Genomic DNA, 19,218 nt, shown 5'->3' with positions numbered 1-19,218 from the left:
CCTCAGCATCGTTGTTTTTGTAAAGTTACAGAAATGTTGAGACACAAACTCAAGTCTGACTTCATGAGAAGCTGTAGGACGAGCGTCTAAAGTCATTCAACTAAACAGCTTTGAAGAGGTTTAGTGTGTACAGGTCAGCATGTTAATGATAATAGTTTGTTAATGCTAAAACAATCACTAACAGATTTAAGACATCTCCATTAAACCTCTGAGCTTCCTGTTCTGAACGTCACTTCACTCTATCCGCTCTCTGCTGAGACGTGCTCCACCTTATCCTCCGTTTACTACGCTCAGATTTACCTGCAAATACAGTGTGAGCCATGTCTGCAGGAGGGATAATCTCTGATTACACACTTTCCTGTTGTGAGTTTGTTTCAAACTCATTATCTGGGATCCAGTGAGAGATCTGAGGGACGTGTTGGACGTCCTGCCGAGCGCTGGCAGCAGCATGTTTCCCTCTCCTCCTCTTCCCCTGAAGTCTCTGTTATCTGTCTGTGTGACAGCCTGTCTCTCTCTCTCTCTCTGCAGTTATTCTACATGTTCTGTGGGTGTGTTTATTCTGCAGCAACATCCTGATTCAGTTTCTCACAGATTCAGACACTGTCACAAAGCAAACCTCCATGAAAACAACCCTTGACTTATTTGGCCCTTCACAGCTAGTAGGACTAACACTGGAGCTAATCTGGTTTATAGCAATCTCAGAACTCAATAACTATCATCTAAAGAGCGTTTAGCCTGTGTGGGTGATGTTTCAGGGGGTCAGTTGTAGCCAGATGATATCTGGATCACTGATACCAGTTATAATCAGATGTCCTCTTCTGTCCTCAGGACTTTGTTTACAGTCTGACTACCAACCTGAGACAGGAGAGTGGAGTTGTGTTGAGACACTCGATCTAAGACTGGACTGTTACCTGCAGTGAAGTGCGTCATTTGCTTATTGAGATTAATAAACAGGAGCTTAACCTTTGATATTAGCCGATGGGTTCTGAGACGTCTGCGTCATGAACGTAACTGTTCACATACTTGCCTCTGCACTAAGTGTTACTGGAGGATACCTCTAGAGGGCTCACCAGAGAGCTCAGGCCGTATGCAGCTACTGTATATGGAGGTGTCATGGACACTCGAGGAGGTTACTGTGATGTTCATTCCGACCGCCCCCGCTCCGTCTCTCCAACACGTTCCTCCGTGCACGGACGTAACGCTCCCGGACTTGTTCCCATTTAGTTTTGCAGGTTTTCACATCGACTTCTAAAACAGAACTTATCTGTCTGCAGCTGTTTGACAGGCATGTTTGGCAACAACACATCGTACAGATGTGGATCATTGTGGACTTTGTCCGTCAGCTTGTCTTCAGAACTTTCTGCCATTGTAGTCCCTGCTGCTGTGTTGACCCTGTCACATCCCCTCTGCCTCTACACTGCCCCTACTGTTCATGTGCAGACTGCATCTCGTGTAGCGTTAATGTTTGAGGACGTGCACAGCCGAGGCTTTAAACAGACGCAGGGAACGTGTAGTTAAAAGCAAGTATATCATCGGCCTAAGGTGAAGTTCGATGCATTATAGACGTAGAAAATGATTCAATTTCACTAATTTTGCAGGTTTAGCAATCTGGGAATCCGACTCGTGTGATATAGCCTCTGAGAGCGAAACCAAAAGCCTGCTGATACGTGATTGGTTAATGCTACTGGGACTAACAGAAACCAGAACATTGGTACCCAAATCTGCGTCTCTTTATGCAGAATCTGTAAATAGAGATTATAATAGAGACCCGAAATATTCTTTACTTTCTCAGTACTCCTTCCCTCTTGAGTCTGGACTTTAATTTCCTGCCATATGTTATTTGAATCCTGTGTGATTGTGTTCCTCGCCCTTATTGTTCTCACCTGTGCCTGATCAGCCTCACCTCCCCCAAGTATTAAGTCTTTGTTTTCACCTGTTTCTTAAACCCCACTGACTCCCTCAGTTTCCATAAGCCTTTGGTTTTGCATTTTATACAATAAAAACTTCTGCCAGTCTGCTTTTGGTCCCCATCACTCCCCTTTAAATCATATCTGATCGTCCACCCTCAGTCGTCTCCTCTGTGCTGTTGAGCCTCCAGATCACTGCTCCCTAGATAAACCCTAAGTCTGTATCTATCTCCTTAGACGTCTGATTAGCACTACGTCATAGAAAGGGGAAGTAATCCCGGTCTGAACCCAGGAATAGAGCCCGGGGAGGGGCCAGGCCACCGGAGAGACGCTGCAGAGCACCGGTGCATGTGCCTCTGGGTAATCTCTACTTAAATAGCCTTTGGCCATGGAAAGAGGGAGGGAGGACGGCAGGGGAGGTTACACCGTGGGAGCAGATCCAGTCAGTGTCCTCTTATCCCCGGGACACATCACAGCCAGAGGAGGAGAGGGATCCAGAATCAGACGTGCTGGACTGTAGGAGGACGCTGCTTCCACCACCATGAACTTTGCTGCACAGTTATTCTACTCCAGCTACCTGAGCGAGCGACTCGAGCGCCTGTACGCACCCCGGCCTGCACTCAAAGGCAGCGAGGAGAATGACCCCTTCTGGCAGAGGTGGGAAACTACGGCATGCACCCCCCTGGATCCCTCAGACCTCTCCCGAAACCCGCTCAGCCCCGTAGTGACAGATTTACCCCCTGCTGAGAGGTCACAGATCGATCCTTCCATCCAAGCCTCGATGCTTTCTCCAAGAACCTCAATTCCTCCTCCTCCTCCTCCTCCTCCTACTCATCCTCCTACTCATCCTATTACTCTACAGCCTCCCCGAAGAAACACACCCTCAAGTCACCCACCTCCTCCTCCTCCTCCTCCTCACTTTAATCACATAAAGAAATTAACAAAACCAACGACTTCTCATCCAAATCTAAGTTTGGCTTTTAAAATCCCTGAATCAGCGAACATTCACAAACTCCCTTCCAACAACTCTCTCCAGGCGGTTCTCCCCAAACGTTCCTCCTCGTCCGTCTCCGTGTCTCCTTCCTCCTCTTCTTCACCTCCTGCCCCTCGTAGAGGAGAGCTGCTCCCAACTTGTGAAGCCCTGGTAGACTTGCTCCTTCGCTTTGTCCTCTACCTTGTTCTCCTCTTCGTCCCCAGGTAATTCTCACAGAGAAACAGCTCCACATTGGTTTAGATGCAAATTGTTTTGTGCAAACTATAGATGACCTGGGGTCAAAGGTGGCAGGCACTTCCTCTTTCTTTGACTTGAACGCCAAGATTGTCAGGATTTTGGATTTTGGACAAACAAAATAATGTTTAAATGCTGTGGTTTAAATGTTGTGGAGCTGCTTTTGCTTCGTAAATAGGCGGAAACAAAGCAGACAAAGACTGAAAGAACATCTTTCTGTGAGAAAAATGTGCCCGAGCACGCCGGCCGAATTAGGTTTTCTTTCTTTTCTTTATTTGTACAATGAAAGTACCTGGTACAGAACGATCAGAATGTTTACTGACGGCGTTGATGACTTGTTTTCCACCTAAAAAGAGTTAATTTTGCAAAACACAATCAACTCATAGTGACGAATGCTTTAACACAAAGACAGACGATGTTTTAGGAACAGCTGAACGGAAACTACGATCTCTCCAAAACCTTAATGAAAATGATTTTGTTGTCTAAACTGAACCATAAAGTCGGTACATGAAGAACGTCTACAGAACATTATTAGAGATGCTGTCTAGTGATGTAAGAGGTAATATTCTGGGATCTGTGAACTCTGGCCTGAATGATGTAAAGATGCAGATTGCACTTAAAACAATGCAGCATCAACAGTCAGGAAACATTTTCTTTCCACTGAGAAACATTTTTGCAGTCGGGAAACGAAGCGGTGCCGCAGCAGTCGGGGGTCGGTCTTTAAAAGCACATTAAGGAGCTGAGAGAGTTGGATGAAGGAGCCTGCTGGCTGTGTCGTCTCTCATGCTCTCTGCTGTCCTCGCTGTGGACTCTTTGTTTGCCTCGTTCCTCTCTCGCTCTCTTTCGTGTTGTTTTTAAACTCGACTGTTAAAGTAAAGCAAATGAATGTCAGGTGCAGCCGTGGACCTGTTCCATCGCAGCGGTGTAAAGAGCAAACTGTGAGCCTGTGAGGGCGGTGATGGACCCCCGGCATGAGGTGAAAGGTCACCGTATTGTTTATGTCTGATCAATGTGGTATAAATAGAGTTGGATGTTCTCTGCAGGCTGCTGGCACAGTCGGACGGTTATTTGATAGAACTGCTCCCCCTGGTGGCCACTGGGTATTTAGATCTCACTTTAACACTTTCATCACTGGACTCTGTTACTGTATCCGACAGTTACTGTATCTGTGATGATGCACAGGTCAGGTTCGGACTGTAGGTCTGAACTCGACCGTCACATCTCCTCTGCTTGTTCAAAGTGTGAAACTTTTCTATTAACCATTTGTGATCTGCTTTAACAGCTAAGTGACAGAGTTAATCTGCAAAGAGTTTAATCCTATTACAACATTTACACAGTGAAAAGGACCTCCTGATGAACCACGCTGCAGAAACCCCCACACTCAGGACTGATGTTTAACCCCAAACAGACCCCAGTTATAAAAAATGTTCTGCTCTGAATGAACTCATCAAACTTTCACTGTTATTCCTCTTTTAATGTTATTTTTATGTTTAAGTTAACACTGTTTGAGGTCAAAAATTTTGACCTGTTTGGGTAATTTAACATTTCACATTTACTTTAAAGCAAGTTTCAACACATGAAGAACTTTAACAATATGATTAATGATTAAAATGTGCCTCATGCCTCCTGCGCGCCTCACGGTCGACTATACCTGCAGAAAAAGGGGGTGTGGCTCTGCTCGCTCTGTTTGAGATGATGGGGACTTTGTGATTAGCTCACAGACATCCAGTCAAATAAGTCTGTACATTTGTTTGGGTTCAAACGACAGAAATTTTCCTGGAAAAGTTCTGTGCATTAAAATGGTCGAGGGATCTAAAGAAGAGTCAGCTTTGTGCCGTGTTATAGATGAATCATTGAATTAAGGAGGAACTTTTTAAAACAACCGTACAGTTTGATTTTATTCAGCGCTCATGTACTGAGCTGTAATTAATCACACCGTCCCGCCTTTGGCCCTAAATTGCGGCTTTAATCGTTTCTGTGTCTCCAAAGAGAGAAGTAGATTGACCCAATAATTCATAAATTGGCACAGAGATGTAATCTGTCTCAGTGAGTGGAAGCTGCTACGACATGAAAGGTGAATCCATTAATCTCAGACTGAGGGGGTCGCTTCACGTTAGGCCTGAGCTCTGATTTCACTTTAATCAGTTCAGGAAAAACCTTGACTATAAACAGGGCCGGACCGAGCGTTCACAGGGCCCGGAGCAGAATGTGGCCCCCTCATCCTTTGTGCAAGCAATTGATTATTGTTAATGCTTGATCAAGTAATACCACCCCCCTTAGTTACTGTTTCTTTGGACAGCACATAAATCAGTTCACAATGATAACTTGGCAGATGAACCATCTGAAATTGTTACAAGTAACTGAAACTGAAAGGTCACTGATTTCTGTTTGTGGCAGATATTTGTAGCCGTGATGTTAGCTAGCTCGCTAATATTTGTATTGTTGTGTTGCTCACAAACGAACTTTTTGAAACAGTAAAATCACACATTAACACAAACAAACGAACCGATCAATAAACTCCTGTGTTCTGTGAGGTAAAGTACTGTTTTTTGTCTGGTTTAAAAAAAGGTTTAAAAAAGAATCAGACATTACATCACTCTTTTCAAAGCCACCAGACTTGTGTTTACAGAGCTGCTGCTCTACTGCAGCCTTGATCGGTTAGTTTGTGTCATTGTGTGACTTTGATGTTTTAGTTCAGATCCAACACAATATTCTGTAACACACAAAAACACTAACAGACAAACGGATCAAGGCCGAGGTAGAGCAGCAGCACAAAAATTATTGTTTTTATGAATGGAGTCTGGTGTGTTTGCAGAGAGTGATGTAACGTCTGTCTCTGGTTAATAAAATCATCTTCCTCTGTAACTAAAAGGTCTATCTCTGTAGGGATCCTTTCTGTAATGTTGTCACACACTTAAAAGCATTTGCCTCAGATTATTTTGCAGCCATTACAGCCTGATCTGCAGCAGCTGACTGATGCAATTTACTGGAGCAAATCTAAAACTCTTCATCATTTAGACCTAAAATGTGGAAATATGGCCCATGACCTGAAGGCCCACTTTGAATCCTTAATTAATTCCTACCAAATATAATCTCTGTGGTTAATCTTCTTCACATTCTGTGGCAGCTGTTATTAAATGCACATTACTAAACATAACTTCTGTCTGTTGTGTTGTTCCTCAGAGAGGAGTTGTGTCTGGGCGCTGGGGAGCACAGGGGCTCTTTCAAATGCGGCCCCGTCAGTAACGGCACCGCAGGCCGCAGACCCACCCTCATCGAACCCGAGCGGCTGAAGGACTTTGGTGAGGAGGACCTCCTAAACGGGGACGTGAAGGTCCATGACACCAAAGTGTCGGGGAGTCCGGAGATCGTGCTCATGGACCCCCCCAAAACCAGACGAGTTAGCGAGTTCAGGATCATCCCAAGACAGACTCCTCAGTACCTCCGCTTTGAGGACATCAGCGCCGCGGCCTTCAGGATCCAGACAGGGATACAGAAGACGCCCTGCACGGTATGCTAGCTTAGCATTAGCTTACATAGCAGGGAATGATGTGGTCAGGAAGAACGTGCCTGTTGTGACATCATTAACAAGTAATGAGTTACGCTTGATTTCTGAATGTCTAAAGAAAAAATCTGTTTTCATTTTGCAGCTGATTCTTTTCAAACTTGTCAAAATAACCTCTAGTGTTGTTTTATCACATGGATGGCCCAGCAGTCAGTTAGCAACACTATGCATCGTCCAATTAGATGTTCAAAATATAGCAGTCAAATGCAATATTAAACGAACAATGTGCAGTAAGACTTTCAAAATAAAGAAAAAAAAGCAACTCCTTTTTTTAAAATACAGCTTTAATTCAGTTAATTAAGTTAAAATTGTTTGGAATAAAGATGAAGGAAATTATGTTACATTTTCACAATATGAGCCAGGTATAAAAAAATAAAGTAGAGAATTTTTTTTTTAGAGTTTAGAGATTAAATTTAATGTCTGATAATAATATAATAATGTCAAGAACAAGATGAAATGCTTAATTTAGTTGAACTTTCAGTATTAATACCAGAGTGGATAGAAAGAGTCCAATCTTTCTGGCTCTTTAATATTTAGAATAACATCGAAGAGCCGATATTAAAGTTGATTTGTTGAATATGAAGTCGTATCGTTGAGAACTTTTGTTAAAAGTGTGAAAATAATTAAATGGGAGGAAATTTTGAAAATTCACATTTATTCATATATTTCTTGTTTTTTCTTTTTGGCCCTAATAGTCTTCTGTACATAGTCTCCGTACATTAAAACGCTGCTCATGCTCTGTTATTGTCTTCCTCGCAGTACTCCAGACTGTCCAAACAGTACGGGATGGAGATCTACCTGAAGAAGGAGCACCTGCACTACACGGGCTCAGTGAAGGAGAGAGGAGTCCTGTACCTGCTCACCTCCCTCACACAGGTAAGACAGAGAAGGGGCGGGGGGGTGATCATTTCCTGGCAGGTCACAGCTGATGCCTGTATGTTCGTGCAGACGCTCGTATTAACTGAACTGTGCTGACTTGTAGGGACTAAAATAGTCTCAGTTCAGCTGCTTGGAAATGTTTGTCTTAGTGAGCTCAACTTCTGATTTCCTTCAGACGTCGACAATAAACAAAGACCTACTTTGTGACAGAGAACATCAGACATTAAATATAACTGGGCTCTAACATTTGGAAAGAAAGACGCTCACATTGATGAGTTTTTGTGTACATATGAAAATGTTGTGCATCTTACAAGCGTGCCATTTGCTGCCTGGAAGAACTTCTATTGTAATGTCATTTCTATTGTCTATTACTCTTTAGCATTTGGGAATGTGCTTAAATATCAGCCTCTAGGCGGAGAGTTAGACGTGAAGATCAATGTCCATGTTTCATCTGTGAAATATAAGTTAAACTTAGATTAGCATAAAGACTCCAAATGTACCAAAATCCATGTAGCATTAGTCTGAAGATCACTTTAATCTGTACGAGTGAAAATATCATTTGGGCCTTCACTCATACATTTCAATAGACAGTATAAAATAATTTTCATTGACTTGCTCTGAAATATCTTGTTCTTTGCTATGTTTGTATTTTTTATGATGTACGGGAGGAAGTTGTATGATGGCGTATGAAGGCCATTGATGACAGAGCCGCAGGGGAAGAGAAATGTTCACAGAAAAAATTGGCACATTTGTGAGAAAATAATTATTGAAATTATGAGATTATAAAGTCATAAATTTGCAAGAAACAAAAACTAGCAAAACGAGATGCGAGATCTAACAAACCTGCATTACAGACAAAAACATGAAAAACTACTTTAAACACTGTAGACACTGGTCGCTAGTTTTTGTTTCTCGCAAAGTTATGACTTTATAATCTCATACATTTCCAAGTTTTTTTTCTGAACATTACTCTTCCTCTATCATAAAGTTGCATTATATGTACTTATAGCTTAATTTATTTTTGTCACATAAATCCATGCTAATCTGTGCTATGACATGCACTACCAAAACCCCAAGCTTGTACTTCTTTATCAAATTACTGTTAAAGCAAGCCTGCATTACTTAGTCTCAAACCGTGTTTGTCCTGACGCTGCTGAAAGTTTTCATTACATGCAAGCTTTATTGACAGTTTAACGAGCGCTTGCCAGCTAGCTTAATGTTAATGTTAAGATTGGAGGCCAACTGCTGCCAATGATCTGGCTGTAAAGGCACAGCATCATTTTGTCCTGGTCCAGTGTCACTCCTGATGACTCATGAATAAACTGAATGTATCTGTGTTTGTGTCCCTCCAGGAGCAGCAGAGGAAGGGTGTGATCGTAGCCACTGACTGTAACTTCTCCATGGCCGTGGCTCATCACGCCGTGGAGCTGAAGATCCCGGTGTTTGTCATCATGCCGTCGAGCTGCTCCTCGCCTCGCCTCAGGATCTACAGGGACTACGGCGCCATGGTCATCTCCTACGGCAGCACCGGCCGCGACTCGCAGAACCACGCCCGCCACCTGGCCGCAGAGAACGGATACCTGTACCTGGAAGAGTCAGTCCATCTCTACTCACCTTTATATTTAAAACAGGGGTCACAATATGTCTGTGTACTGCTGACAGTAAGCTGCAGACCTACCTGAAACACTCATACTGTGTAGGAATTCAGCTGTGCTTATGAGTCTCATGATGTGTTCAGTGCATGGGGAAACCTTTTTTTGGGGCGTAGCACAATTGCATACAAAGTAAATCAAATGTAAATGCAGGTGGTGTGAATTTGTGCCTCTGAGTATTCTCCCAATGATGCATCAGAAGTCTTCAAACCAAACTTTTTACAAACCTGCATCCTGATGTAGTTATTTCAGCATCCTTTCAGCCTGTTTATTGTCATTAAATCTCAGTAACACCTGTTTATGTTGGATTCATAGCGCTGTCGTAAGAATTGTGAGCAGCCGTTCCTCAGCTAAAACGGAAAGCAGGTAGTTGCTGTCATGAAATCGTGGTAGCGACTCTGACCTCTGAACCCAAACACATGTTGTTTGGATTTCCCGACATTTCTGAAGGGCAAACAAAAGTGGCTTGTGTTTTAACCAAACCAAATAAACACAAATAATCCCACAGTGCACACATGTATCTTCAGAGGGGTGTAATCTAAGAAACCCATCAGCTATTGTCAGGAAATAAAACAGCCCCGGTGCGCAACAGCCAATTTTTCAGGGCTTCTTGTGCACCCACTCTTCGTTCAAACAAAAAAGGAAATGCAGTCCAAGACTTTCTTTTGCACTCACTGTTAACAATCCGAAGAGTAACTAGCGTTGCAAGAGTGGTGTTGGAGTGGAGATGCGACTTCTGCCACCCGATTGTTAGCTGCACTTAAAGCTAAAGCTAAAGTTCATAAGGGGTTATGTCACACTTTGGTTACTTTTGGACACTGTAATCTGAGTTAAAATCACATTTCTACCACAGTTGTCCACTATCATAACAAATATGAACATATTACTTGTCTATCTTCCAGGTTAACTGGACGGACAAAGATGAGAATGAAATGAAACCATGAGAAACCTCTGCAGCTCTTGACCTGATGTATTCTTTCTTCTGTCCAGAGATGAGAGCGCAGCGTACCTGGCAGGACTGGGCACAGTGGGCATGGAGATCTATGAACAAGTTCCCAAACTGGATGCAGTGATTGTTCCTGCAGCCGGACAGTACGGTCTGCTGGCTGGCACCGCTGCAGCCATCAAACACCTCAACTCACAAGTTCTCGTCATAGTAAGTAGATGCTCTGAAGAAAGACGCTCTGTGCTGGTTCAAGCATTATCTAAGTAGGCCCAATGTCATTTTCTGTTTTTTACTTCCTTCACGTTATCCAACAGTGTGATATTTAGCTTCATCACTTTGCAGCTGGCACGTCCTGTAAACCCTTCTGAGTTAGCGTATACCTAGCAGCACCAAAGGGTCGGATGGCTCACTCATTTTCTTCAGCTTAACTCTTCCAAAACAGAAATCCTGATTATAGGCTTTGAGTGGACTTATGAGCAAATTCTGCCTGCTCCTGGCGCCCTAGCTCAACATGTTGCACCTACTTCTAAGACCAGCAGGTACAACATGGAGCTATATTAGTTTAGATCCTCACTCTGGACTGGCCTTATAAAAACAAGCTTAGCTGTCTTTTTTCCACTTACGTAAATACAATTCAAACTGAATGGACTTTTTCCAACAGGGAATCGAACCTGAAGGTTTCCCTCTGCTGCTACAGTCTCTGAAAACTGACAGTCCAGTCAAAGACATGCACAGCACCCCCAACAGGAAACTCTATGGAGGTAAAGTCATTAGTCAGTTCTGTTTCCAGACATGCTGAATAAACATCATCATTATCTTCAGCTCTTCTGTGAAGAGCCCTCTGACTTCATTAATGTCTCTGCAGCAGTGATGAACATGTTTCTCTTCTGTCTGTTGTCAGATCTCGTGGAGCGTTCGCTGGGTGAAAACACCTTCTATCTGGCAAAGAAACTAGTGGATAGAGTCATCTCTGTCAGGTACGGCATCTTTAATCTTTAATTTAATGGTTTTACTTTGAAATGAGTGATTGTTATGTAAGAAATATGGCCTGTGTGTTAAATTATGGTGACTATAAACTACTAAATTACCAATCTCAGAACCCATTGGCTATCGTCTGTAGGTGCAGGACAAGATTTATGTAAGGAAAGTGTTTCGGTTTCTGTTTGTAGTCCAAGTTGGCCAATCACGTATCAGCAGGCTTCGGTATATGCAGGAAAAACTGTGGAGAACGAAAGTGGACGGAACGTAATCCACCGCAATGACATCCCGGCTCCGATCAGCGTCACCTGACAACAATTCAGCTTCTTATTAATCTCTATAAACAGACATCAGCAGCACGTTCAGCAACAATCTGTTCTGGATCAAAAGTTTCAAATTGAGGGAGGAATCTGCTTGACGCTGTGTCGTGAAAGCGTTCAGATTTCCCGACTTCCCTGAATGCATCATAAACAATGGCTCCGTCTCATGTAAAGTAGTTTTCTTCTCCTCTTGAGGACAGACCTGACAAAGCTTCATGTTGTTCCTAATCTGCATCATGATGTTGTTATTTCAGCAAGCTTAAGAGCCGTTAATTAAAGTCAATCACAAGAAAGTCTGTTTCTGTTTGGGCTTCATCCCGCTGAAGTAAGCCAGAGACAGCCTCTGTGTAACTTACTGTTTACAGTGAAACTGAGACTCAGCACAGACAGACGAACGGGCGCTCCTCCGGGGGATGGAACGAACCAAGAGAGGACAGCGTTTATTTAGCAGACACATCTGGAGGGAGAATCTCACTTCACTTTGATCTGAACACATGGTCGCTTCTTGAGCTGCTCACTGGACAGTAAACCGCTGGCTAAACTGAAATGTTCGTTGTCACTCACAGAGGATAAATCGTCATCAGATGATAGCCGATGGGTTCCGAGATGACTAAAGTACTATCTGATAAACTTTACGTATTTAAAAGCAGAAAATGATCAATTTGGACCGAATCTATTCATACAAGATTTTATTTTAAAAAGTAATAAACTTTATCAACCCTCTGTGTCTCATCTAATTTGCTGAATTTAAAACCCTAAATCTTTCTTCCTTCACAGTGAGGAGGACTCTCTGGTAGCCATGCTGCGGTTTCAGGAGTTTGAACGCTCCACAGTGGACACAGAGGGATCCATGGGACTGGCAGCCATCTTGGCCGGACAACTTCCAGAACTGAAAGGAAAAAAGTAAGAATATATATATATTTTTTTACTTTTATTGATATAAGGTTAAGAGTCACTCCTAATTAAAAAACAATCTCAAGTAAGTGAACTTACGAGCAATTGATGAAAGCATGAAATAAACGTACTGTGGCATCACGAGGGGACATGTAGTGGAGGGCTGCTAGTACTGGATTGGCAGCAACATCACAATGCTACATTACTTTTACTGTACACTAACTTTTACTTTAACAGTAACTCAAGCTCACCGATTCATGTTTGAGAAGGAGACAAAAAATGTTCTTGTGTGCATGAAGCCGAGTTATTTTTGTGACATGCCAAAGTAGCAGATGAAAATTAGCATTAAGCTAACTCAATGCATCAAATGGCAACATTTATGTTTGAATTGTACATGGTCCCTTTAAAATAAATAAATAAATAAATCCTCAGACTTCTCTCTAGAATTGTAAATAAAGTCCTGACTGAGAGAGTGAAGCTGACATTCTGGCTAAACAGCGAAGTCAGCAGAGCTAATCCATTTGGCCTCGGGTGTGTGTGTGTGTGTGCTGCAGGGTGGCTGTAGTAGTCAGCAGTGCTAACATGGACCTGGAGCTGGTGCGGCAGTGTGTGGACCGGGCTCTGGTGCTGGACGATCGAGTCAGTAAGTTCTCAGTGCAGCTGGGAGAATGGCCAGGGGACATGGCTAAGCTGCTGGACTTCCTGTCCAGGGAAGACGTCAGGTACGGTCAGCTGCCGGCCATTTAAAGATCTTTACTCTGTATAGGTTCAATCCCTTCTATGTTTAATGTCCCTTTAATTCTTTGCTCGCTCCGTCCCTGTCATCCCAGGTTGTTGGATGTCTGCCATCGGAGACAAGGTGACAAGACAGACTTGTTTAAGGCAAAGGTAGGCTACTAATCTGTCCTCTTCACCTATTCACCCCTGTGCCGCCTCCTCGTCATCAGCTCTCTGACTTTTCCTTCACTTCAGAGCAGTTGAAATGATACAGTAGCTTTGAGTTGGAAGGACAAAGTTGTGTGACTTCAGCTGTGTTTGACCGCAGGATCATTTGTTTATGCATATTGGTTTATGACAACATGTGAATATTCGCCCTTCCAGATACATAAAATTCTAATGCTGCTTGATGAATGTCAATGCTAACTTTAGCTATTGTCTTACTGTAGCTAACTGTCATCAAATATGTTACTTTACCTGAAAGTAGACTTACCCGGGCTGGGCTTACACTTAATAAACGTAGGTAACCTGACAACCTGTGTCATTTCACCCGTCTTGACTGATCAGAAACTGAAAATCCAGAGCCATATTTTAAACTTACATCTAAGTTGATAATGATCAACGTCAGCATTCAACCAATGCCTAGCTATCATTACTGTTTGCTAGGAATGTGCGTCTTTCCTATCATGTTGTGTAACACTATCAAAGTGTGTTAGCAAATGCTAACGGTAGCTAATGTCTCATAAAATATGTTACTTTATATCAAAATATGGCCCTATAACCCACCAGATCAGTGAGTGAAATGATAACGACTAGTTCTCTCCGTACACATCTTGCAATGAGGAACATAGCAGGGTGATAAATATTTTTACAGCTTTTAAGCTTTTCATTGAGTTGTTTTTCTTCCAAATTTACCATACCACACAGCAGCCATTTTCCTCTGAAGTCACACTTTAGGGTAGGAAGCTCAAATTCTGTTATGTTTTTTCTGTATTCCATGATTACAAATCATTTCTGCTCTATTATCAACTGAAAAAGACAATGTGAAGATAACATTTGGAGGGACACTGGGACTTACTAAGAACTGATAGTACCAGCAGTAAAGTCATAATAGCTGATGTTAGCACTCAACCAACTTTTAGCTAACTTTCCTCTTAGCCAACAAGCATTTCGATGGCTAGCCAATGTTACTGTTAGCTAGGAAATTAGCCTTCCTGGTAGCATACCATAACTGTGTTTGAATTCTAATGTTAGCTGTTGTGGAACCAAGCTAATAAGTTATCAAATATGTTGTTTTAATGTGAAAGCTGACTCCCTGAACCTACAGATTTTAACTCTTCAAAACATCTCTATTTATTTAGCGATTAAAATTATTGCTATTGTCAGATTCTCTACTTTTAAGTAGTACAAGTGCTGTTATGTTTCATGCTGAATTGCATATTTACAAATCATATAAGCTAATACTAACAATTTTAATCATTTCTGTTCTTCTCAATCTATCTGCCAGCAAGAAGTCACAACAGCTAACATTAGCACTCCACCAACTTTTAGCTAACTTTACTGTTAGCTTACCAGCATTACCGTTGGCCAGCCAATGATACTGTTAGCTAGGAAATTAGCCTTTCCTATCAAATCCCGTCACACATTTGTACAGTTATGCTAGCAATGAAGTGTTTAAATGCTAATGTTTGCTGTTCTGGTTAAGAGATAAAGTATAGTGTGAAGGTTGATGTCGCGGAATGGAACCTGACAGGATGATCAGGACCTTGTCTCACCCTGAAATTGTTCCTCCGTTATACTCACAGTTAGAGCTGTGTCCATAGCAACTGTTACCTCTGAAGCATTCTTAAGCTAACCAAGCTAATATTACTCACATTAAATGGAAACATTTCCTCTGATGGTGAAGTAAGACACGGTGAACAAACTGTAGGAATCAGTGCAGCACCTGATTGAGGTTTTCTGTCTCGTCACTGTCAGAGTCTGTTGACATTTTCTTTTCCATTCACCGTCTTTAAACGCCGCCGTATCCCACACTGTGTTCTGTTAATGTTTACTTCATGTGCCGTCTTCAGCTCTGTAGATCTCTCTGTCGTAGCCTTCAGTTTTTGCATCGTTTAACCTTTATTGCTTTCGCTCTGTTTTTTCTCTTTTCTTTTTTTCCTAATATAAACAAACCAGACTTCTTTCGGCGGATTGATATGATTACAGTTAGTCCTCTGGATTGTGTGATTAGGGCCACATCCCTAGCAATGATCTGTTCTTCTTAACAACGGTCTGTTATCAAGAAGACCTTGGAATGCTGTAATTTAAATGAAGTATTGACACCGCCGTGTATTAAGTTGCTTAAACATTAAATCTGACTCCATGTCTCTGCAGATTTTTACTGTCCATCGTCTTCAGAACATTTCTATTTATTTAGCGATGAAATTATTACTGTCAATGTCAGATTCCCTACATTAAGTAGTACAAGTGCTGTTATGTTTTATGTCGTATCGCATATTTACAAATCATATGATAAGGAAATAAAACCAATTTTAATCATTTCTGCCCTTCTCAATTGATCTGCAACGAGAAGTCACAACAGCTAACGTTTAGCACTCAACCAACTTCTAGCTAACTGTACCGTTAGCTAACTAGCAATACCGTTGGCTAGCCAACATTACTGTTGGGTAGGAAAATATGCCTTTCCTATCAAATCCTGTCACACAACTGAACAGTTATGTTCATGGGGAAGTGTTTGAATGCTAACGTAGGATGGGTTATCATATATGGCCCTGTGACCCTCCAGACTTTTGCTATTGAGAAAAATGTCACTCTAAAACATTTTTCTCGATTTAGCCGTGAAATATTCACAGTTTTTTAGATTCCCAATGTTTATCAATTTAGCATTTGAGCTTCTCACCCTGAGTGGGACACCAGAGGAAAATGGCCACTGTGTGAATATGATGAATGACTCATTAAATCCTGTTCAAGAACCTGAAGCTGTTTTTGAGACGGGCAGCTTTGTCTCCTTCTCTCTGCAGTCTAGGCTACATTGACAAATGGGCACTGCACTGTTCATTCGCCAGCGCTGTCAAAAGGTCAAAGGTGTTGCATAATTAACTGTTAACCTGCTCACTAGTGTGTGTGTGTGTGTGTGTGTGTTGACAGGTGGAGTGTGTGGTGGAGACCAGGGATAGGACACAGAGCGCTCAGCTGCGCAAGACGCTGGGTGAGCGCTACCCGTCTGTTTGCTGGCTGGACCGGTGATCACAACAACATGAACACAAACTGACAAAAACCAGAGAAGAAGAGGAAACACAAGATACACAACTTGAATATAGAACTCTGTTTCATGGATCTCATTATCTCATTAATACAGCTGCTGTTAGCAAGACAAAGTGTGTACAGGAAAGCCTTGAGATTATAGACTAGTCATTTTACTTTTAATGCTAATGCTGCTATTTAATCATTATCACACCAGAGGGAGTGCTGTTCTACAGTTATATCAGCACGCCTACTATACAGTCATAGAAGGTAATCACAGCCGTGCTGATATTCAGTACAACAGCACAACCTCGAGTGTGATATTACTTTTATACAACAGTTCTATAAGCTGCTTATAGTAGATAACAATAATAAGCAACAACAGATTATATTTTGTGTTCATTTAATCTTTCATTTGGCTCCGCGAACGTAAACTGATTCAAAAAGTACATATTGTTTAAATGGCCCATCTGTGCTGTTATACTCTATATCAGCAGTCATGGAATGCCTCCTGTCCAATCAAATCACTTAGTCAGAACTAACTGTTGTATATCGTTCTGTAATCATGGCTAATTACAGTTAAGATGAATATAGTTCTTATAGAGTCAGTATGAATCACAGACTGTAGATACAGGCCTCTTTCCAAGTCAAGTTCACACCATACACCTCCCTAAACCTCCACAATTAAAGATATATATTTTTCACTCTGTATTATTTTTGAACTCTTGTATATATTTCTGTATTTATACTGTCTGAAAAGGTACAGTCAATCCAAGTGAGTGTTCTGCAAATAAAAAGGTATAATTCACAACAGTTTTGTGATTTTTGGAGAGAAAGTAGAGAAAAGTGTTTGAATGTTTTAGCTCCTGATGGTTGGTGTAATTTATCAGGAGTGAAACAGGATGTGAAAGTGAGCTGTGTCCTTCCCAGCGCTCCCTGATTAATGACTGGAGACAGCTCTGGTGGAGACTGGGAGGTTTAAGACGCCTAAGGCTCTTAAGTTCATAAGCAGAGGACGTCATGACCTGGTGCTACTGGTTCAGCCTCATTCAGACAACCTAACACCAACACCGGCTTCTGCAGGAGGACTGGGATTTATCACACCAAGTGGGGGGCAAATAATGTCATTTACGGTTTCCTGGGGTAGTTTAAAAGCTGCTTTAATCAGTAGTTTAATCATATCAATGCACTAAATGACTAAAAATGTAAAAGGTGTTGAAAGTAGCTTGTAGACATAATCAGCACCCAACTCTGCAGTTTCCCTCAGCTGTGAACAATTTTAATGCATTGTAAATTCAGCATTTGTATAGAACTCACCTGTTGACATTATATTAAAGGGGCTATATGTAAGATTTTACATGTATTCATCAATCAAATATAATTTTTTATTGCCAATGTGTGAAGGGATAGTAGAGGAACTGATAAATTGAGACCTTCCCCAACTTCCTCCATCGGCCTTAACAACATGTGGGCTGATTTGTATGTAAAGCACTCGACACTGTTTTCAGAGAAAACAAGAGGATGTGATGTATCTGTCATGATGCGTCACAAATGACCGGCACCCACAACAACACCAACATAAAGCACACACGAGAATAAAAAGCAAAAGAAGTTTTATCTAGTGAAGCCTGTCTGACCAAACAGGAAGTGATCGACGTCAGGGGGAAAACTAGAGTCAACATCGGCAGGGCATGCAAATCATGGAGATCTTCGATTGCTTTTGGGGATCAAAACAGACCCACAACTTATTGTTGTCATAGAAACAAAACCTGCGTGCAGTGTTTCTTCTCTCACAGCACAAGTGCTTCATCCCAGCTCTCTCCAGCCGCCCTGCCTGGCTAATGTTCGCTAATGCTTGTGATTATTTGCTGGTTCACCGGCGTAATTTACCGTTTGGTTACGAAGCACAATGCCGGAGTCTTGCGGTGTGTTTATGTTAGAGCTAGTTGGCTAACCTTAGCATGCTCGCTAACGTTCTGACAACCAAAATACTATCTGAGTGTGTATGTCAGTGTTGTCAGTCTAGCTTGACAAATAATTTCGCGAGCTAACATGATACTAACTTAGGTATTATGACAAAGCGGTGTTGATTTTGAACAACACGATGCCGCTCAACATGATGCCGGTCAATAAACACATCTCGTCAGTGAAAAGTAAACAGAGCCAGCGACTTCCATGATTGAGCATGCTCAATTTCGTGTGTCTTCAGCAAAAACTCTGGGTGCTCGTTCATGCGTGCGATTGTCTGCGTGAGCGCGTACAAAAAGGTTGACTGCAGTTCACTCAACAGCTGACCATGTCACTAGGAATGAGGATTTTCTGAAAGTTACATATTGCACCTTTAAGGCTTAAAGTGATGCATCATTAGGGGCGTGGCCTCTTTGAGTGACAGGTGGGAGCTGCTGTCTGCTAGGTGTCCCCTCAGGTAATTCAGTCACTGAACGTAACCTCTGGGCCGTGTTTGTGCTGTTGGAGCCTTTTGGAGATTTGTTCATGTAAATATCAGACAGATAATCTGTGTGTGCGCTTTATTGGACTGACAGACCGTCCAACAAGGCTGACACACAGATTTTACACTTTTTATTTTATTTATATGTTAGCACTAATTAGCAGCTATCCGCCAGCTGTGCTTAGCATCAGGAATAAAGTGAGTGACTGTGAAACTTCAATAACTTAGTGTTTAACCATTTAGTGCTAACCCTTTGGTCCTCTCTGTCTTCTCGTCCAAATTTGGGAAAAACCTCTTGTACAGTATCTTCTAAGGACCATTGACACACAAAGTAGCTGATGAATGTAGCAACACATTTATCAGCTAAATCAGATATCCCTTGGGTTGAATTTGTCTCACTTTGGTTCATTTAGAACCATCATCAGTATAAAGTTTCA

The 19,218-nt window shown here is 42.0% G+C and overlaps 1 protein-coding gene across 1 annotated transcript; it reads left to right on the top strand.

The window, feature by feature from the left end:
- Positions 1-2,448: 2,448 nt before the first annotated feature.
- On the top strand, positions 2,449-16,335 carry LOC138589059 (L-threonine ammonia-lyase-like). Its single transcript, XM_069659341.1, has 11 exons — positions 2,449-2,564; positions 6,319-6,646; positions 7,460-7,576; positions 8,932-9,173; positions 10,222-10,387; positions 10,839-10,938; positions 11,079-11,154; positions 12,253-12,378; positions 12,924-13,091; positions 13,200-13,257; positions 16,237-16,335. The coding sequence occupies exons 1-11, from the start codon at positions 2,449-2,451 to the stop codon at positions 16,333-16,335; spliced, it is 1,596 nt and encodes a 531-aa protein (XP_069515442.1).
- The last annotated feature ends 2,883 nt before the right edge of the window (positions 16,336-19,218 follow it).

The sequence above is a fragment of the Semicossyphus pulcher genome, unplaced genomic scaffold (genome assembly GCF_022749685.1).
Source record: "Semicossyphus pulcher isolate SPU_LCO1_2020_fin unplaced genomic scaffold, fSemPul1.0.p SCAF_12, whole genome shotgun sequence".
NCBI classification, from domain to species: domain Eukaryota; kingdom Metazoa; phylum Chordata; class Actinopteri; order Labriformes; family Labridae; genus Semicossyphus; species Semicossyphus pulcher.
This window is presented reverse-complemented; position numbering and strand designations above follow the sequence as displayed.

What these genes read in the sequence shown, in the direction of transcription:
- LOC138589059 (XM_069659341.1), top strand. Translation starts at nt 2,449, where the DNA reads ATGAACTTTGCTGCACAGTTATTCTACTCCAGCTACCTGAGCGAGCGA. An exon ending in GGATACCTGTACCTGGAAGA is followed by an intron (nt 9,174 to 10,221) that starts GTCAGTCCATCT and finishes TCTTCTGTCCAG; the next exon opens with AGATGAGAGCGCAGCGTACC. An exon ending in CAGACTTGTTTAAGGCAAAG is followed by an intron (nt 13,258 to 16,236) that starts GTAGGCTACTAA and finishes GTGTGTTGACAG; the next exon opens with GTGGAGTGTGTGGTGGAGAC.